At 52.8% G+C, this 17,533-nt stretch overlaps 1 protein-coding gene across 1 annotated transcript in view; it reads left to right on the top strand.

Moving 5' to 3' along the window:
• The window catches only part of TRPM8 (transient receptor potential cation channel subfamily M member 8), a 90,008-nt gene that overhangs the window by 41,630 nt on the left and 30,845 nt on the right, over window positions 1–17,533 (top strand). Inside the window, exons 14-20 of the mRNA XM_075528994.1 lie at window positions 1,424–1,569; window positions 6,260–6,372; window positions 6,721–6,937; window positions 10,382–10,473; window positions 11,316–11,457; window positions 13,521–13,692; window positions 15,593–15,770. Coding sequence (XP_075385109.1) covers window positions 1,424–1,569; window positions 6,260–6,372; window positions 6,721–6,937; window positions 10,382–10,473; window positions 11,316–11,457; window positions 13,521–13,692; window positions 15,593–15,770 — 1,060 coding nt within the window. The remainder of the gene's footprint in view (window positions 1–1,423; window positions 1,570–6,259; window positions 6,373–6,720; window positions 6,938–10,381; window positions 10,474–11,315; window positions 11,458–13,520; window positions 13,693–15,592; window positions 15,771–17,533) is intronic.

The following is a 17,533-nucleotide window of genomic DNA, read 5'->3' as shown; positions in this document are numbered from 1 at the left end:
GAGGAACCCAGGTCCAGTCCCTCCAACAGCAGGATAGTCCTTCCAGGCTGGCTCAGGTCCCCCTTTTCTTTCAGAGGCTGTGTGTTTGTAATGTGATCTTTAAATGCTTCTGCATGTTGGTCTGTTGTCTAATTGCATGCCAAATGTGCTCGGGCGTTTCGTTTGTCTGTGTTGGAAGAGGGAGCTCTGGTGGCATAGTGGTTGAACGTTGGGTTTCTATCCTCAAGGTCAATAGTTCAAAGCCACCATCCCTTCTGGGGGAGAAAGACGAGGCTGTCTGCTCCCGCAAACATTTACAAGCCTTGGCTGCTCCCTCACGAGCAGCCCTGGGAAAGGGCCTGTCTTAGTTAACACGTGCTCCAATGTCAGAAAAGCCCAGGTGGGTGGTTTCAACAAACAGAAATTCACTCTCACAGTTGAGGAGACCTGAAGTTCAACTCTAGGGATCCAGCCCTAGGGGAAGCTCTCTCTCTCAGCTCCCAAGAAAGGTCCTTGCTCCTTGGTTCCTTGGTGGTCTCCGCATGGAGTGTCATTTGTCTCCCCATCTTTGCTCTCTGGCTTCATCTCCTCTCAGATGATCTCTAGAGATTGACTCAGGACACACCCGGTACTAATCCTGCCCCCTTGACCTAACAAAGACAACCACCGGCATAACAATGGCACCCTGCCTTCCAGTGGGTTCTGCTTCACAGAGACTCTGTAGTGGAGTGGAACTGCCCCATAGGCTTTCCAGGGCTGTGGATCTTTAAGGAAGCAGACCACCTTGTCTTTCTCCCATGGAGCAGCTGGTGCATTTGCATCCATTAACTTGTGGGTGACCAAGTGCTTAACCAGCACATGGGGGTGGTGTAGGACTGGCCAGTGTGTCCATCTGCCAGGTTCTGTCCCACTGAGGCAAACTCAATGAGTGAAAACTCACCACAGTGCTGATCTAAGCTGGGAAGGCAACCTTGCCAGGGAGAACCAGGAAAATGCACCAAACAGGACTGACTGGAAGGTTGGCATGATAGCCAAGGCAGAGTTAGGACCACGTTGGAGAGGCAGGCCAGGAACCAGCAGGCCAAAGTCCCCAGCCCTTCCCTCTGAGGGAAGGATATGGAGGCTGGCCATTCCAAGGACCCAGGCAAGTTACTAACTGAGTCTTGTGAGTTGGAGATGGACATCGGGGTGGCTAAAACAACGAGGTACGCTCTCTGCTGGATACAGTGTGTTCAGAGAGAGACCTCTTCTCAGTGATGAGCCATGCACCAATGGAAAACCTCCTTGACATCAGGGGCTGGTGGGCTGGAAGGGCAGGGCTGGGCAGTTAGTGGATTCCCAGCTCTGATGTTGGGGGCTGGCGGTTGGGAAAGGGTTAGGCAGGGCGGTTGGTGGATTCTCAGTCCTGCCTCCAGCATCTCCCCGTGCTGATGCCACCCCACAGAGTTGTTCACGGAGTGCTACAGCAGTGATGAAGAGTTGGCGGAACAACTGCTGGTTTACTCCTGTGAAGCTTGGGGTGGAAGCAACTGCTTGGAGCTGGCTGTGGAGGCAACCGACCAGCATTTCATCGCCCAGCCTGGGGTCCAGGTAAACAGCAGCTGACATCTGACCACGTTGCAGGCCCAGACAGGAGCCCTTTGCTTTCACTGCTACTCACGCACCGTGTTAGTCCAGGTAGACTAGAGAAACAAGTCCATAGACACCCCTGTGTGTATAAGAAAAGGCGTTATCTACAAGAGCAGGTGAATATTGAGAAAACATCCCAGGCCAAGCCCACAAGCCCGATATTGGCCCATCTGCCCAATACCAGTCTATAAAGTCCTCTTCAGACTCACTCAACACATGCAATGATGCTGAATGCAGGAAGATCACAGGCCAGTGGGTGGGAAGTCTTGTGGATCCAGTGGTGTTGTAAGCATCTCAGCGCTGGCAGGGGTCTTTACGTGGCTTCTCTGGCTCCAGAGGTCTGGCTCTATCAGCCTCTCTCCATGTGTCTTCTCCACAGGGATGTTTCTCAGGGAGTGAGCTGAGAAAAAGAGAAAGAGAGAGAGAGAGATTGAGAGAGAGAGAGAGAGTCTCTCCCACTTCCAAAGAGGAAAAATAGGAGTTCTCAGAATCCTCAAGAGAAGATCATGCCCACACAGAGGCCTCATTGGCTATATTCTGATTGACAGGCTAGACTCCACCCCTTCACTCTTTTTTTGGAGGGGACGTGTTTGTTCTTTTTAAAAAAATTGTTTTATTAGTGGCTCATACAACTCTTATCACAATCCATACATACATCAATTGTGTAAAGCACATTTGTACTTTCATTGCCCTCATCATTCTCAGAACATTTTCTCTCCACTTAAGCCCCCGGCATCAGGTATACACTCTCAGTCCTCAAATTGTTACCAGATTATGTCACTGCCACAGTCAGGGCCACGGAGTCAGTGCTGACTCACAGAGATCCCATGTGGGTTTCCAGGACTGTAACTGCTTTGGGAGTAGAAAGCCCAGTGTTTGTCCTGAGGAGCTGCTGATGCTTTTGAACTGTCACCATGTGGATTGTAGCCCAACGCGTAACCACAGCACCACCACGCCCATGAAACACCATCCTCCTTCAATATATACATGCCATAGCAGGAGGTGTTGTGTGACACGAGGAGGCCATGTGCAGACACCCGTAGACATCCTTGATTGAAGAGCAATGTAGGAGAAATCATGGTCTTTGAGTTCCCACAAAGCAAACAGTTTCTTGCCATTGTTGTCACGAGGTGCCATCATGCCAACTTCAGCTCAGAGCGACCCTGACCCTGTGTTCCACAGACCCAAACACCACCTGGTCCCTCGCCATCCCCATTATTCCTCTGTTTGGGTCTGTTGTTGCTGCCCCTGTGTCAGCCCATCGCCTGGAGGGCCTCCTCTCTTTCACTGTCCCCTTACTCTACCAAGAATGGTGCATCCTTCTCCTGGGACTGGCCTCTCCTGACAACGTGTGCAAAGCACGTGAGATGAAGTCTCACCATCCTTACATCCAAGGGGCATTCTGGCTGCTTCTTCTCAGGCAGATTTGTCGTTCTCTTGGCAGTCTGTCGCACTTTCAGAATTCTTGGCCAGCACTCTCATTCAGATGCATTCTCCTTGAATCAGTGCTCCACTTTCGCATGCGTGTGAGAGGCGATTGAAAATACCACAGCTTGGATCAGGCGCACCTTAATCAGTAAGACAGTGTAATTATGAGCTACGTCTCTGGATTCCCACTGTCTGGGTTTCCATCAACTGGGTCCCTACCTTACGAGTCCTGATAGTATAATGGGGTAGGCATTGAACCCCCAAGGTTGGAGGTTCAAGCCCACTAACTACTCTATGGGATGGAAGTCAAGAAACCTGGTGACAGAGCCTCTGACACCCACCCACTGGGGGTCGTCCTAAGTCAGAAACAACTCAATGGCATGAGACGACCACCACACCCAGTCTGTGGGTCACAGCGCTGAATTCCCAGGTTGCCCAATAATCCTCCTGGGAGGAGTGTTGGGTAGAGAAGAGATAGAGGGACAGATACCTGCTACCCACATTGTCACCACTGTGACCAGGTATCAACTTCACAGGCAGTTGTGGAGTCGGTGTCACCCCCAGGTTACCAAGGATCAAGCAGGCACCAGACAGGTTCTAGCACATTCCAGAATGTGCTCTACTTGCAAGGAACAGTGGTGGGATTTGATCCCATACTGTTTGTCCTTTGAGTGGACTTTCATGCAGCCCGTGGACAGTGAGAAGCCCTGGAGGTACCAGTGGGTTATGCCTTGGTCTGCTAATCAGAAGATCAGCAGTTTAAATCCACCCGCTGCTTTGAAGGAAGAAGATGGGGTTTCTGCTCTCATAAAGACTTATTGACTTGGAAACCTAAAGGGGGCAGTACTACCATGTCCTTTTGGGTCACTACAAGTCAGAATCCATTTGACGGCAGTGTGTTGTGTTGTTTTGTTTTGAGTTGTGAGAGAGACCCACTTGCTGCTTTCGCTACACTAGATTTATCAAGACAGCTGACCGGTGGCAGGGCTGCTCACAGAAGGAGGCCATCGGTGGTTGGGCTTCTGCTGTGGTGGGTTGAGAGGGGCTGGCACTGGGTTTGTCTGTGCTCAGAAAGGTGGCAGGCCCATGTGGACCTTGCTCCACTCCCAGACTCTGAGGACCTCAACCTCCTCTCTTAACAAATGTCCCAGGTGGCCAACTCGGACTTCGGTCCAAATACAAGTCCAAAGGGTTTCAACCAGAGGTCAGTTCATTAGTCAGAAGTCCCACTGCCAGGCCTGCGAGACCTTCCTATGGGCCCCACATCTGTCCTTTGTGCCGGGCTGAGAGCGTTGCTTGGTGACCACAGACCACAAGCCAGGAGAAACCTTGCGAGATGGGGCATCTAATGGAGCCCAGGAGAGCAGAATGAGGAAGACTGGGTGTTGCCTGTCCTTGAGTCCCCTGAAGCACGCCCTAGGGCAAGGGCTTGGATGCAAGTAGCTATTTCTCCTACTACAAGAAGACAAACCAAACACCCATTGTCACTGAGTCCGTTTTGACTCACAGTGACCCTACGGGTCAGGATGTGAGTTTCCATCTTTACTGGAGCAGATATCCTCGTCTTTCTCCCGAGCAGCGGATGCTGGTTTCGAACTGCAGACCTTGCGTGTAAAGTTTCATGAGTCCCTATGGTGTAACCACGACACCACCAGAATGAACGAATCTATCTTGGTAGCAGTACAGACAGGATGCTCCTTAAAAGCCAGGATGACGAGACTTTGCCTCCCATAGGATATGTTATCAGGAGAAACCAATCCCTACAGAAGGACATGGCGCTTGGTCATGTAGAGGGACAGCGACAAAGAGGAAGGCTCTCAAGGAGAGGGGTGGACACAGTGGCTGCAGCCATGGGCTCGGCACAGGACGGGGCAGTGTTCCACTTTGTCGTGCACGGGGTCACTATGGGTCAGAACCGACTCGACTGTTCCTAACAATAAAAACAGAGACACAACGTTTCTCCTGTAACAGAGACCCCCTTTGCTGCTCCCACCAAGGCAGACTAATCCCAAACCTGACTCTCTGCCATCCAGTCATTTCTGACTCCCAGTGGCCCGACGGCACCAAGTAGCACTGCCCGTGGGTTTCTGAGAGTGTCACCTACACACAGGAGTACAGAGTCTCTCCCCTGCGCCTCGGAAGAGCTGGTGGTTTGGAACTTCTGACCGCGTGGTCAGCAGTCCAGCTCGTACGGAACCCACGGTGCCATCAGGATGATTTAGAATGTTCTTCAGTAAAATGGTAATGATTTCTCTAAGGTGAACCAGAGACACGTATGAGCCTCTGTCTTAATGTTCACAGACTTTGGCTTAGAGAAGAACTAGGAAAACTAGGAATTTCATTTACCAGGTAGCTCTTCAAAGCCACGGGACAAGTATCCCTAGCAAGGGCATTCCTTCTGAGAGGGTGTTCTTCCACAGGGGTGAGGGGACTGGGGAACAAGGCTGCATATTGTCCTGCAGTGTGTCATTGCCCCCAAACTATCTGCATGGTGGTGTCTCTTTCTTTTCTCTCTTTTAAAATCATTTTATTGGGGCTCATACAACTCTTATCATAAGCCAAACATATATCCATTGTGTCAACTACATTTGTACATTTGTTGCCATCATCACTTTCAAAATATTTGTTTTCTGCTTGAACCCTTGGTATCAGCTGCTCATTTTCCCTTCCCTCCCCCACCCTTCTTCCCCATGAACCCTTGATAATTTATAAATTTATTATTATTTTGTCATATCTTACCCTGACCGATGTCTCCTTTCACCCACTTTTCTGTTGCCGTCCCCCAGGGAGGGGGTTGTATGTAGCTCATTGTGATCAGTTCTCCCTTTCTCCCCCATCCTCCCCTTATCCTCCTGGTATCACTACTCTCATTATTGGTCCTAGGGGGTTTATCTATCCTGGATTCCCTGTGTTTCCAGCTCTTATCTGTACCAGTGTACATCCTCTGGTCTAGCTGGATTTATAATGTAGAATTGAGATCATGATAGGTGGGGGGGGAGGAAGCATTAAAGAACTAGAGGAAAGCTGTATGTTTCATCATTGCTACACTGCACCCTGACTGGCTCTTCTCCTCCCCGCGACCTCTTCTGTAAGGGGATGTCCAGTTGCCTACAGATAGACTCTGGGTCTCCACTCTATACTCCCCCCTCCTTCACAATGATCCGATGTTTTGTTCTTTGCTGCCTGCTACCTGTTCCTGTCGGTGGTGTCTGTCTCCCTGTAGAATTTCCTCTCCAAGCAGTGGTATGGAGAGATTTCCAGAGACACCAAAAACTGGAAGATTATCCTGTGCCTGTTTGTCATACCCCTGATCGGCTGTGGCTTTGTTTCATTTAGGTAGGCACCCGGGGGGCCCTGTTGTGTGTGCGTGAACATGCAGGTGCGTGTGTGCATATATGACTTCTGCCACGTCCAGGCCATGACCCACCCGTTTGACTTTTGGTCTTCTCTGACCTTCCCTGGGTTGGATCTCAGATGAGGAGGCTTGATAACATGCCTTCTAGATCCAGGGAAGGGTTGGGTTGACTCATTTCCCAATCCAAGGGCTGCCTTCTGGACGGTCAATCTTGGAACACCATCCCAACCTGCTCTCCCAGCCATGGGTGTGGATGTGCCTGTGTTTTGGAGGGCTGCCATGGTGGGGTCTCCAGGGGATGTTGGCGAAGCTCTCCCCTCTCCTTCCAGGAAGAAACCCATGGACAAGCACAAGAAGCTCCTTTGGTACTACGTGGCCTTCTTCACCTCTCCTTTTGTGGTCTTCTCCTGGAACGTGGTCTTCTACATTGCCTTCCTCCTGCTGTTCGCCTACGTGCTGCTCATGGATTTCCACGCGGTGCCGCATTCCCCTGAGCTGGTCCTCTACGCGCTGGTCTTTGTCCTCTTCTGTGACGAAGTCAGGCAGGTTAGTAGGGTGCAGCCAGGTGCCTCCCGGGTCCCCTGTTCCTGGATCTACTCAAGGCGGGGATTAGGAGTTTCTTGAAAAGTCCAAAGATCATCCTTTCTTGAAAATAAACATTCTTCTTAGTTGAAGGTTGATGGAGACTTTGGTCCAAGAGGCCTTTGAGAACCCTCAGAAGTCCAACAGAATCTCTTGGTGGGACATCACTCTTTGCTCTCTGATTACAGGCAGACCCTGTCTAGGTGCCCTTCCCAGATACTGTGCTTTGAGAAAATCTACAGTCTGTGGCCGCCCTTCATCAAGCACTGGCAGGCAGGCGGTGGACTGACTGGCATAGGAATGTCACATTGGTTTAAGCTGCCGCATCCTCTCTGATAGCCGCTTGCCCTAACTTCCAGGCATCTCGGGTTGAGAAAGACTGAGGTTCTGCCTATTCTCAGAAGGGGAGAATATCTCGATCAACTAGTGATGTCTGCCATGGGCAGGAGAGGTGGCAGGAGCACTGGCAGTAGCGTCCCATCCAGGAGGTGGGAGGAGATGGGCAGAGATGGAGGAAGATGAAGATCAACTGCACTGTTGGTGTTGAATGAGGTCATATGATCCAGATGGGGGAGCCCTGAGAAGCAAGGCTATACCAGAGAGTCAGAGGTGGATCTGCAGCTTTGCCCAGAGGACTGGACAACAGGAAAGTGAAAGTGTATGAGTCATAAACTGGCTCACTAAGTTAGTGTGTGCAGCCACCTGCTGTGTCATCTCAAGATCCTGCAGTGGGGAGGCTCAGGGCAGGTATGCTTGCTTGGGGAAGCGCTGCGGGCAGGTGCAGTGTGAGGTGTTGCTCAGGAATGCCAGTGGTGTCCTGAATAGGCGAGGGGTATAGGCAGGAAAAGGAGCCCTGGTGGGGTAGTTGTTCTGGGTTAGACTATTCCCCACAAGGTCAGCAGTTTGAAACCACCAGCCGTTCCACCGAGAAAGATGAGGCTTTCTGTTCCCATCAAGAGTTACAGTCTTAGAAGCCCACTGTGGCCATTTGAACCTGCTCTGTGATTCGGCATCAGCTCGATGGCAGTGAGTTAGGTTCTTTGGTTTGGTAGGCAGGTTGGAAGGACCTTGAAGGAAGGGAGGTGGGCTGTGGAGCTGCCTGGCTAAGGTCACACACTGCACCTTGTCTGTGAGCTTTCCTGGAAGCAGTGAGGCCCACGGGCTCTACTGACCCACTCTTTTCTCTCCTTTCATAATAGATTTTATGTGTTGGGTGTGTGTGTGTGGGGGGGGGTAATGAGGGCATGGAACTTTGGCCAAAGCGTCCTTTTTAAACAACAAATTTTGAATGGGCAATTTTAACTTTAGTGCTACAGTGTGGTACGGCAGGAACCCCAATGGAAGGGCCAGGGGCTGGTTCGAGTCCCGGCATCGCCACTTCAGGTCTGAGGTGTGTGTAAACCATCTGACACTCAGGGTCACAGGTTCTTTGTCAGTCTGCTGGCTCCTACTTGGTATTTGGTCGGTTTGGTCTGGTGATGACTCAGTGAGTCTCACTCGCACTTATTAGGAAAGCAAATGGGACAGCCACCAGGAGCCTCACGGGTCTGAGCTTGAGACATTTACAATCTAAGGTTTCCCGAACTTGGTAGGACACGAGAAAACCCTGGGGAGCCATATGAGTAAGTGACTGGCTGCTAATGGAAAGGTGGGTGGTTCTACTCCATCCAGGGCTCTGTGGAAGAAAGGCCTGGCGGTGTCCCTCCATAGAGACTGCCTGCTGCTGTCCAGTCAGTTCTGACGAACAGCAACCTTACAGGACAAAGTAGAATTGGGTTTCAAGGGTGTGAACCGTTACTGAAGCAGGCGACCATGTTGCAGGTGGGTTTGACCCACGGACCTTAGAGGCTTGTGATTAAATACTTAACCCCGACATCACCGGGGCTCCTTCCTGTAATTGGTTCTGGTTCTCGCCTGGGAAACCCTGTGGGGCGGTTCTCCTCGTCCTTTAGGGTTCAAATTGACGTGGTAGAGCCCACCGCCAACAGCGATGATGGGGTTTAAAGTAGCAGTGAGAGGTTGAGGGGAAACCGTCTTCTGAGAATGAGAGCCCTCGATTCCGGGGCAGGTGACTCAGCCCCGCAGACCAGCTGGATCCGAGCTGGGAGTGATTTTCATTTGAGATATTAAGAAGTGGCATGCTTGTTGGGTGACACTCCTCTGCCATGGCCTGCCATGGCCGGCACGGGTCAGTGGGTGCTGCCCTTCTCTGGGCTCCCTTGGGCCTTTGTCTCCTCCCTGCTCCAGCCCTCGTCACCATTCATTGTGAGCGGGTTTCCTGTCTGTCTTCCCTGTGGAATAGTGGGCTCCTCGAGAGTCCGCATCACCCCTATCCCGTGTGTTGGGATCCAGGAGCTCTCCGTCAGTGTGCTTCGCATGCGTGGAAATGTTCCTGGCTCCTGGCGCCACGCGGTCCAGATTATGGGCGCTGGAGCTTGTCCAGGTTCTAATTGGTCACCGTTCTCTACTCTGTCTTCCTGACCCACTTATCTTCCTGGATGTCAAGCCTGGTGCACACCACACCAGAACACAGCACACACAATGCACCACACACACACAACGCATACACAACACACCCAATGCACAATACACACAACCCACACACACAATGCACAATATACACAACCCACACACACAACACACCCAATGCACAATACACCTCCACACACAACACACACAGCACACCACAACACAACACACAATGCACAATACACACAAGTCTCCACATAACACACACACCACACACCCATGATCCCTGAGTCGCATAGTTGCCTGTGCCATGTTTGGGGTCGCATTGTGGTAGCGAGGGTACCATTCTGCTGGACGTGATGGAACTTTGGAATGACATGCTATACCGGTGTGCCCGAACTCTCAATGACCGTAATAACAAAAAGTAATATTCAGAATACTCTGTACTCGCACCTCAGAATACAGTCCCCCAAGTTGAGGGAAAGAAACAAGAGCCCCACACTTGGGAGCCACGTGCAGTGCTGCGAGGAGCTGCCGTGGACTCCGTGGCAGGCGGGGGTTCGCCTGTGGTTTGGGGTGTAAGTTCCTTACGTCAGGATGTTTTCTTGCTGATGCCACAGAGCTGCAGTGACGGTGCCCCGGTCGCTGTCCCCAGCGTCGAGCAGTGCGCCGTTCATGCCACTCACTGCCCACAGTGGGCTCCCCAGGTGGCACTCTCCCTAAGGGCCCTCGAGCCCTTTCTCTTGACTTTGTCAGGACCACAAGGACGGCCTGATTTCCAAGCCCTCCAGAGCCGTGGGAGAACGCCCTTGGCCTATGGGAGAATCGAGAAACCCTTGGCTCGAAACACCTGGGGAAGCGAGGGGACACACGGGATCGGGCAGCAGTCACGGATTCCCAGCGGCTAACGCCGCTCTCTGTCCCCTCTCTGTGCTGCAGTGGTACATGAATGGGGTGAACTACTTCACCGACCTGTGGAACGTGATGGACACGCTGGGCCTTTTCTATTTCATCGCTGGGATTGTCTTTCGGTGAGTCTTCCCCTCTGCCATTTTTGTGGGCTTCCCGTGGATGCAAAGAGATGAAGGATCTAGGGAAATTTCAAGCCAAGAGGAGCCAACTTTCCTCCTCAGAGGTTTGTCATGGCCTCATAGAAGCCTACTGTCGTTGGTCAAGGTTGTGATCTTCCTGCCATCTGTCATCGAAGAGGGGCTCTCCTGGGCCTTTCCTTTTGTTTCTGTAGAATCTGGGGAGAGAGTAGTAGGAGTTGGCGGAGCTCTGTTGGCAATGTGGGCTACCCATTGGGCAGCTACCCACAAGGTCAGCAGTCCAAACCCACCAGCTTCTCCATGGGAGAAAGGCAAGGCTGTCTGCTCTTGTGTAGATTTGCAGCCTTGGGATCCCAGGGAGTAGCTCCATCCCATCGTTGGAATCTACATGATGGCAGTGGGGAGTAGGTGTTGAGGGGCTGGAGGAGGATGAGGGTCTTAAATATTGTATCTTTGGGGGCAGATTATGTTCTTAAGGAGTCTCTGGGAGGTTAAGCATTCAGTTCAGCAACATCAAGAAACAAACACACAGCCATTGAGTCCATTCTGACTCATAGTGATCCTCCAGGACAGGGCAGAACTGCCCCGTGGGTGTCTGAGACTGTCACTCTCTACCAGAGTAGAAAACCTTTCAGGTCTGAGTGTCTAAAAGCGTTGTTTGTGTGGTAGAATCTTTGATGTCCTTGATCCTGCTTGAGTCCACAAGGGCAGGACACCAAGACCTTTGGTCTTCAGGTGTTGATGCCCCTGGTCTCTCAACCCTCCTCCCCACACCCACCTCCCACTTCATTTCTCACAAGTTCTATGTCCCCTTCTTCTCGTAGGCTCCATTCTTCTAATAAAAGCTCTTTGTACTCTGGACGCGTTATTTTTTGCCTGGATTACATTATATTCACTCTACGGCTGATCCACATTTTCACTGTCAGCAGAAACTTGGGACCCAAGATTATAATGTTGCAGAGGATGGTAAGAGCCAAGAATATGCCGTGCGCCATGCTATCAGTTGTTATCCGCTGTTGGATGCCATCGAGCCGGTTCTGACTCATAGCGACCCCCACGTACCACAGCATGAACCCTGCCCAGACCTGTGCCATCAGACCAAGTCTTATATTTGAGCCCACTCTTGCAGCCCCTGTGTCCATCCATCTCACTGGGGCTCTTCCCCTTTTGTAGTGAGCCCCTACTTTACCAAGCACGATGTCCTTCTCCAGGGGGCTGGTCCCTCCTGACGACAGTAATCCTCATGGTGCTTGTCAGGTGCCATTGCGGCAACTCCACGTTCAGCAGAAGAGCTCGCTAACCAGCCCTGCCTCCTCCTCACCACTGCTGTTCTGCTGGGGCCCATAGTGGCAGCCATTGTGGTCAGCCCATCTCATTGAGCCCCCCCGCCCCTTCTCACAACCCTTCCACTTTACCAAGCACGGTGTCCTTTTCCAGGGACTGGTCTCATGCATGGTAACGTGTCTGAAGTACATGAGATGACGTCTTGCCAGACTGTCCTTGTCATTGCTAGGTGCCCTGGGGTCAGCTCTGACCCAGAGTGACCTTACATACAACAGAAGGCCACACTGCCCAGTCCTTTGCCATCCTCACATTTGGTCCTATGCTTGAGCCCAGTACTGTGGCTGGGGGTCCTTGAGGGATTGGTGCGACCAGCCGTTGTATTTCCCCGTCAATCAGGCCGACCTGCCTCGGTGGTTCTCGCAGAGGCCTCTCGCCGCTTACAATTTAACAGGGGACAGATGAGGGATGTGGTTTACTGCATGACCCCCCAAAATAAGCTTGACCTCTTACAGGCATTTAGATTTTTCCACTTTACAAAGTCTTGATGCGTTCTCCCTTGTGCCTCCACAATGCGCTCAGAACGTCAGCAGGGGAGGGCCTCCCCCCATAGCCATTGTCTGCGTTCATTCTGCTGAGTCAAGGAAGCCAGTTTGTCCGGGAACATGCAGCGACTTAGACGCACGGGTGGGACGCAGATGCCTGGAGCCCTCGTGGAGCAAGGGCTAACTGATCCGCTGTGGACCGGGAGGTTTGCTGCCGGAATCCCCCGGGGACTTCATGGGAGACCGGCTCAATGACCTGCTCCTGCAACCATTACAGCCTGGGAAGCCCTCTGGGGCCATCTCCTCTGCCACGCTGGGTTGCTAAGGGTTGACGAGAGCTGGGCAGCGTGCCCTCAGCAGTACCTCACAGCCGCTGTGAGGACGCAGGATGGAAACAGACTCACGTGTTGATGGTGGAGCTCTGCGAAGCTGCTTGCCAGATGACTCCGAGCCGCCCGGGCTTTCTGTAAGTCACACGGCCGCCGGGATGAGCTCAGCGGAGTCTGTGGTTGCCCTGGAAGCCCATCTGAGGCATTGGATCACCATGAGGTCATGCTGGTGTGCGAAACCCAGAAGGAAAACCAAACAGCTCGTGCTTGTCTGATAACGAGAGCTTCTCATCTTAAAAAAAAAAAGTCAAAAAATCCAAGAGAATCGCCTCGGGTTTAAAGACTGCGAGCCTCCTGGCGTGTCACGAAGGAGGTCCTTCTGAAGCCAGTCCCTCTTTCCTCTGCGCCCGGTGCCTGCTCTCACGCAGACGTGGCTCAGCACTGACATGGGGGCCAGGGCGTCTGAATGGCCGTGCGAATGAGGCAGACCCTGGATGAGATGGACGGACACAGTGGTGGCAACAATGGCTCCGACCCAGCAATGACCGTGAGGGTGGCACAGGACCGGGCAGTGTTGGGTTCTGATGCTCATCGGCTTGTTCCCAGTTGGCGCTGGCTCCACAGTCCCTAAAACCAACAGCCAGCCCCATGCAACGGTCCCTGCTGATTTTGAAAACAGATGACCGCCAGCCCAGAGATGTCTAGGACACCAGTGTAGTTGCTCTCCTAGCCCTGGAGGCCTCTGCCCTGCTGCAGGGCCAGCCGGGGGTGGCTGAGCAGAGTGGACCGGTCAGTGGCGGGGGGTGGGGGGGTGACTGGGTGCAGTGGGTGAAACTCGGGAGGGCCTGATTCCGTTCTGGCATCTCCCTGGCAGCTGGTCGACGTGTTCTTCTTCCTGTTCCTCTTCGCGGTGTGGATGGTGGCCTTTGGCGTGGCCAGGCAGGGCATCCTGAGGCAGAACGAACACCGCTGGAAATGGATCTTCCGATCCGTCATCTACGAGCCCTACCTGGCCATGTTCGGCCAGGTGCCTAGTGACGTGGATGGTGAGCATGGGAAGCTGGGGTGGGCAGGAGGGGAGCCCTTTGAGATCACGGAGATGTTCGTTCCCTCCGTCTTCTATGCTGAGCTGCTTCAGACGGTCATTCCCACAACCTTCTGTGTTGGCGTCCCTCAGGAAGTCATCCCTCTGACCAGCTCTCTGAGATTCCTAAGGTGTTCGTGCCCCTGGTCTTCCATGTTGAGATCCCTCAGATGGTTAGCTCTGATCTCTGAGATCCTCCCCAACTCATGCCCAGCATTCTCTGAAGAGATCCCTCAGACAGTCACCCCCGGCCTCCCTCCTCTCAGATCCCTCAGACGGGCTTTCATACCCACAGGAGTCTCCGCAGCGGAGCCACAGACAATTCATCTCCCCTGACAGTCTCCTCTGAGCTCCCCCAGTGCTCCCCCAGATACACTCGGCCTGTCCAAGTGGATGCTCCCTATCCTCCCTCATGAGCCCTGACTTCTTCCCAGGAGCGCTTCGTTACTGGCCAGCCCCCCTCCCTCGCTTCCTGCTCCCGTGCCGCAGCCTGAGGGGTCTTTGAGGAAGGAGGACCTGGCTGAACAGCCATTCCCCTGGTCAGATCCGCAGCTGGTCTTCCGGCACATGAACTCACAGGCCTCATCCCCACAGACGTTTCCAGAACCCTCCAGCCCCGGCCTACACTGGACTGCCCTGCGGGCCCGCTCCCCTCACTCATGGAGTTGGGGTCATGCATGCCCATCTGGGCACTAGGCTCACAAAAGTCATCCTTGTGTGGCTGATGATCTGTCTACTCAACGAGGCTGGAAGCTTCCTGAGGGAAAGCACTGAGCCTCTGGTTTTGGTTGCCCAGGGACATCAGACAGACAGGCAGGCAGGCAGGCAGACAGGCGCACACACACACACACACACACACACACACACACACACACACACACACACACACACACACACACCCCAAACAGCCCCATCGCCATGGATGCAATTCTCCCTCGAAGTGACGCTGCAGGACAGGGTGGAACGGCTCCGTCATTTTATGGACGCAGACACTTCATCTTCCTCCCGTGCAGCCACAGACGAGCCACAACCACTGACTGCTCCGTCAGCACCGAGCACGTAGCCTGGGGCCCCTTCATGCCACAACCACAAGCCCACACTTACTACCTTCTGTCCTTTCTGACTCACAGCGACCCTGTGGGACAGGAGGGAGCTACCATCCTGTGGGTTTCTAAGTCGTAAACACTTTCCCGGAGTAGGAAACCTCGTCATTTCCCCGATGCCACAGAGAGACGGCTTTAAGAACAGAAGGGTCTTTCCTCGCAGTCCCGGAGGCTGAAGTCTGCGTTCGAGGTCCCGGCTCTCGGGGAACGCTCTCTCGGCTGACCGTGGAGGCGGTCCACCGTGGTGTCCCTCAGTGCCTGTGGCCCTTTGGGTCCTCAGGGCTGGTCAGTCTTCACGTGGCACAGCCCACACCGCCATTGGTGCTGGCTTCTGTGTGAAATCTGCTCTTCTTGGTTCTCAGAAGTGATGAGGTTTAGGATCCGCCTGCCGCTGATGTAACGAAGGAGGCCCTGTTTGACAACCGGACCAACCCCACCCCCTCAACTGTAGGCATTCGGAGTCCAATACGTGCCCTCTTGAGGGGGTTGGGGGGAGGGTCACGATTTAACCCCTAACATTTGCTTGCTTTCACATCTCTCAGTATGGAGAAGGCCCCGGGTCAGAGCAATGGCCTCCAAACACATGCCTATTAAGTGGAAGGGGGCAATTCCCTTAGCACAGGGGATGCCCTGTCCAGTACAAGCTCCTGGAACAGTGCTGGCTGCTCTCCACAACCAGCACCTTGGGCCTCCGGGGATGCGGATGGCTCCCGGCCCTCCTTAGGGCCTCACCTTGCCCTTGGGTCTCTCCTCCCACAGGCACCACGTACGACTTTGCTCACTGCACCTTCACGGGGAATGAGTCGAAGCCGCTCTGCGTGGAGATGGATGAGCACAACCTGCCTCGCTTCCCCGAGTGGATCACCATCCCTCTGGTCTGCATCTACATGCTCTCCACCAACATCCTGCTGGTCAACCTGCTCGTCGCCATGTTTGGGTACGCACTGCCCCCCAGGGGCTGCTCCCTGACCGCTCAGAGCCCGGGAGCCCAGGACCCATCTGCGAGGGGCTTGGGTCACCTTGGGACCAGCCAGAGGGGACTGGCAGTCTGGAAGGGGTGGAGTCCTTTAGGGGCCACCTTAAAAAGACCGTGTCCCTCTAACTTGTGGGCCTACAATCTGTGTCAAAGGCAAGCTCAGGCAAAATGTGTAGAGACTTGTGGACGCAAAACCCCCTGCCATCGAGTGGATTCGAACTCAGAACTGCTCTATCATGTTTCTGTACATCTTCTATGGGAGCAAATGGCCTCACCTTTCCCTCCCGGGGCGGTTGATGGGTGTGCTAACCTTGAAGATGGCAGCCCAGCGCCTGACCCACTGTTCCACCAGGGTTCTTGTAGTAGCAGACGTGAGTACGTCAGTAAAGGGCGTGGTTGTTCTTGTTGCTGTTAGGGGCCTTCGAGTCTGCTGCGACTCATTGTGGCCAACAGAATGGGACACCCCCTGGCCCAGTGCCATCCCACAATTGCTCTCATGTTTGGACCCAGCGTTGGCAGCCACTGTGCCCATCCATCTCGTCGGGAGCCTTCCTCTTTGTCTCCGCCCCTCCACTTTACAAGCGTGATGTCCTTCTCCAGGGGCTGGTCCGTCCTGCTACGCAGACTCTCTGTTTAGCATTTGTGTACGTTTCTTGGGGTTGTAATAAGGTGCCATGGACAGGGAGGCGTTGGACAACTGGACCACGTGGTCTCAGCATTCGGGAGGTGAGCAGTCAGAGTCCTGAGAGATCATGCCTCCTTTGCTCTCCTGGCCATCTCTGGTGTCCCCGTCTCTCTACTGTCTCTCCTTGTCTCTCTCTGTCTCCTCCCCGCTGACCACAGATTAGAGACGTGAGCAGCCTTACTGTCAGAGTGTATGGGAAAACTGACGAATATAGATGTAGTTAGGTTAAAACTTTTTTTTTAACACTCAATTGTTTCATCTCCCCTTTGACTCCTTTTAAATTTGTCCTAGTTTTTAACATTTTGTGCTTTCTATTTCACTGAGGCTTTTCTGCTTTATTTTGTTCTTCTTCTTATTATTGGCATGCATATAAGTGTTTCAGTAGGTGCAGTCCAGGATAGGCCAGTCTAGAAACTAAGTGGATTGGTGTTTTTTGGTGGGTCTGGAGGTTTGGGGGAGTGGGCACAAGCAAAAGGAGTTCTAAAATTGGTTGTCGTGGTGACTGCACACCAGTTTTCAAGATAATCCAACCATTGAATGGTATGATATGTAAATTATATGCCCAGAAGACTGTTAAAGACATCAAAGGAAAAAAAAATTCTGATTTGGGTGAAAGTTTCTGGGGTGCCCTGGTTTTCCATTGATAATCGACAAACCTCTTTTTTTTTAGTTATTTTTTTGGGGTTCATACAACTCATCACAATCCATCCATCCATTGTGTAAAGCACATTTGTACATTCATTGCCCTCATCATTCTCAAAACACTTGCTCTCGACATCACCTCCTCATTTCCCCCTCCCTCCCCACTCCCTCTCCCTTATGAGCCCTTGACAATTTATAAATGATCATTTTGTCATATCTTACACTGTCCGACATCTCCCTTCACCCACTTTTCTGTTGTCTGTCCCCCAGGGAGGAGGTTATATAGAGATCCTTGTAATTGGTTCCCCCTTTCTACCCCACCATCCCTCTACCCTCCCATTATCGCCACTTATACCACTGATCCTGAAGGGATCATCCGTCCTGGATTCCCTGTGTT

Source organism: Tenrec ecaudatus, chromosome 13 (genome assembly GCF_050624435.1).
Source record: "Tenrec ecaudatus isolate mTenEca1 chromosome 13, mTenEca1.hap1, whole genome shotgun sequence".
Lineage (NCBI taxonomy): Eukaryota > Metazoa > Chordata > Mammalia > Afrosoricida > Tenrecidae > Tenrec > Tenrec ecaudatus.
The sequence above is the reverse complement of the archived record's forward strand: the minus strand, read 5'-3'. Positions and strand labels throughout refer to the sequence as shown.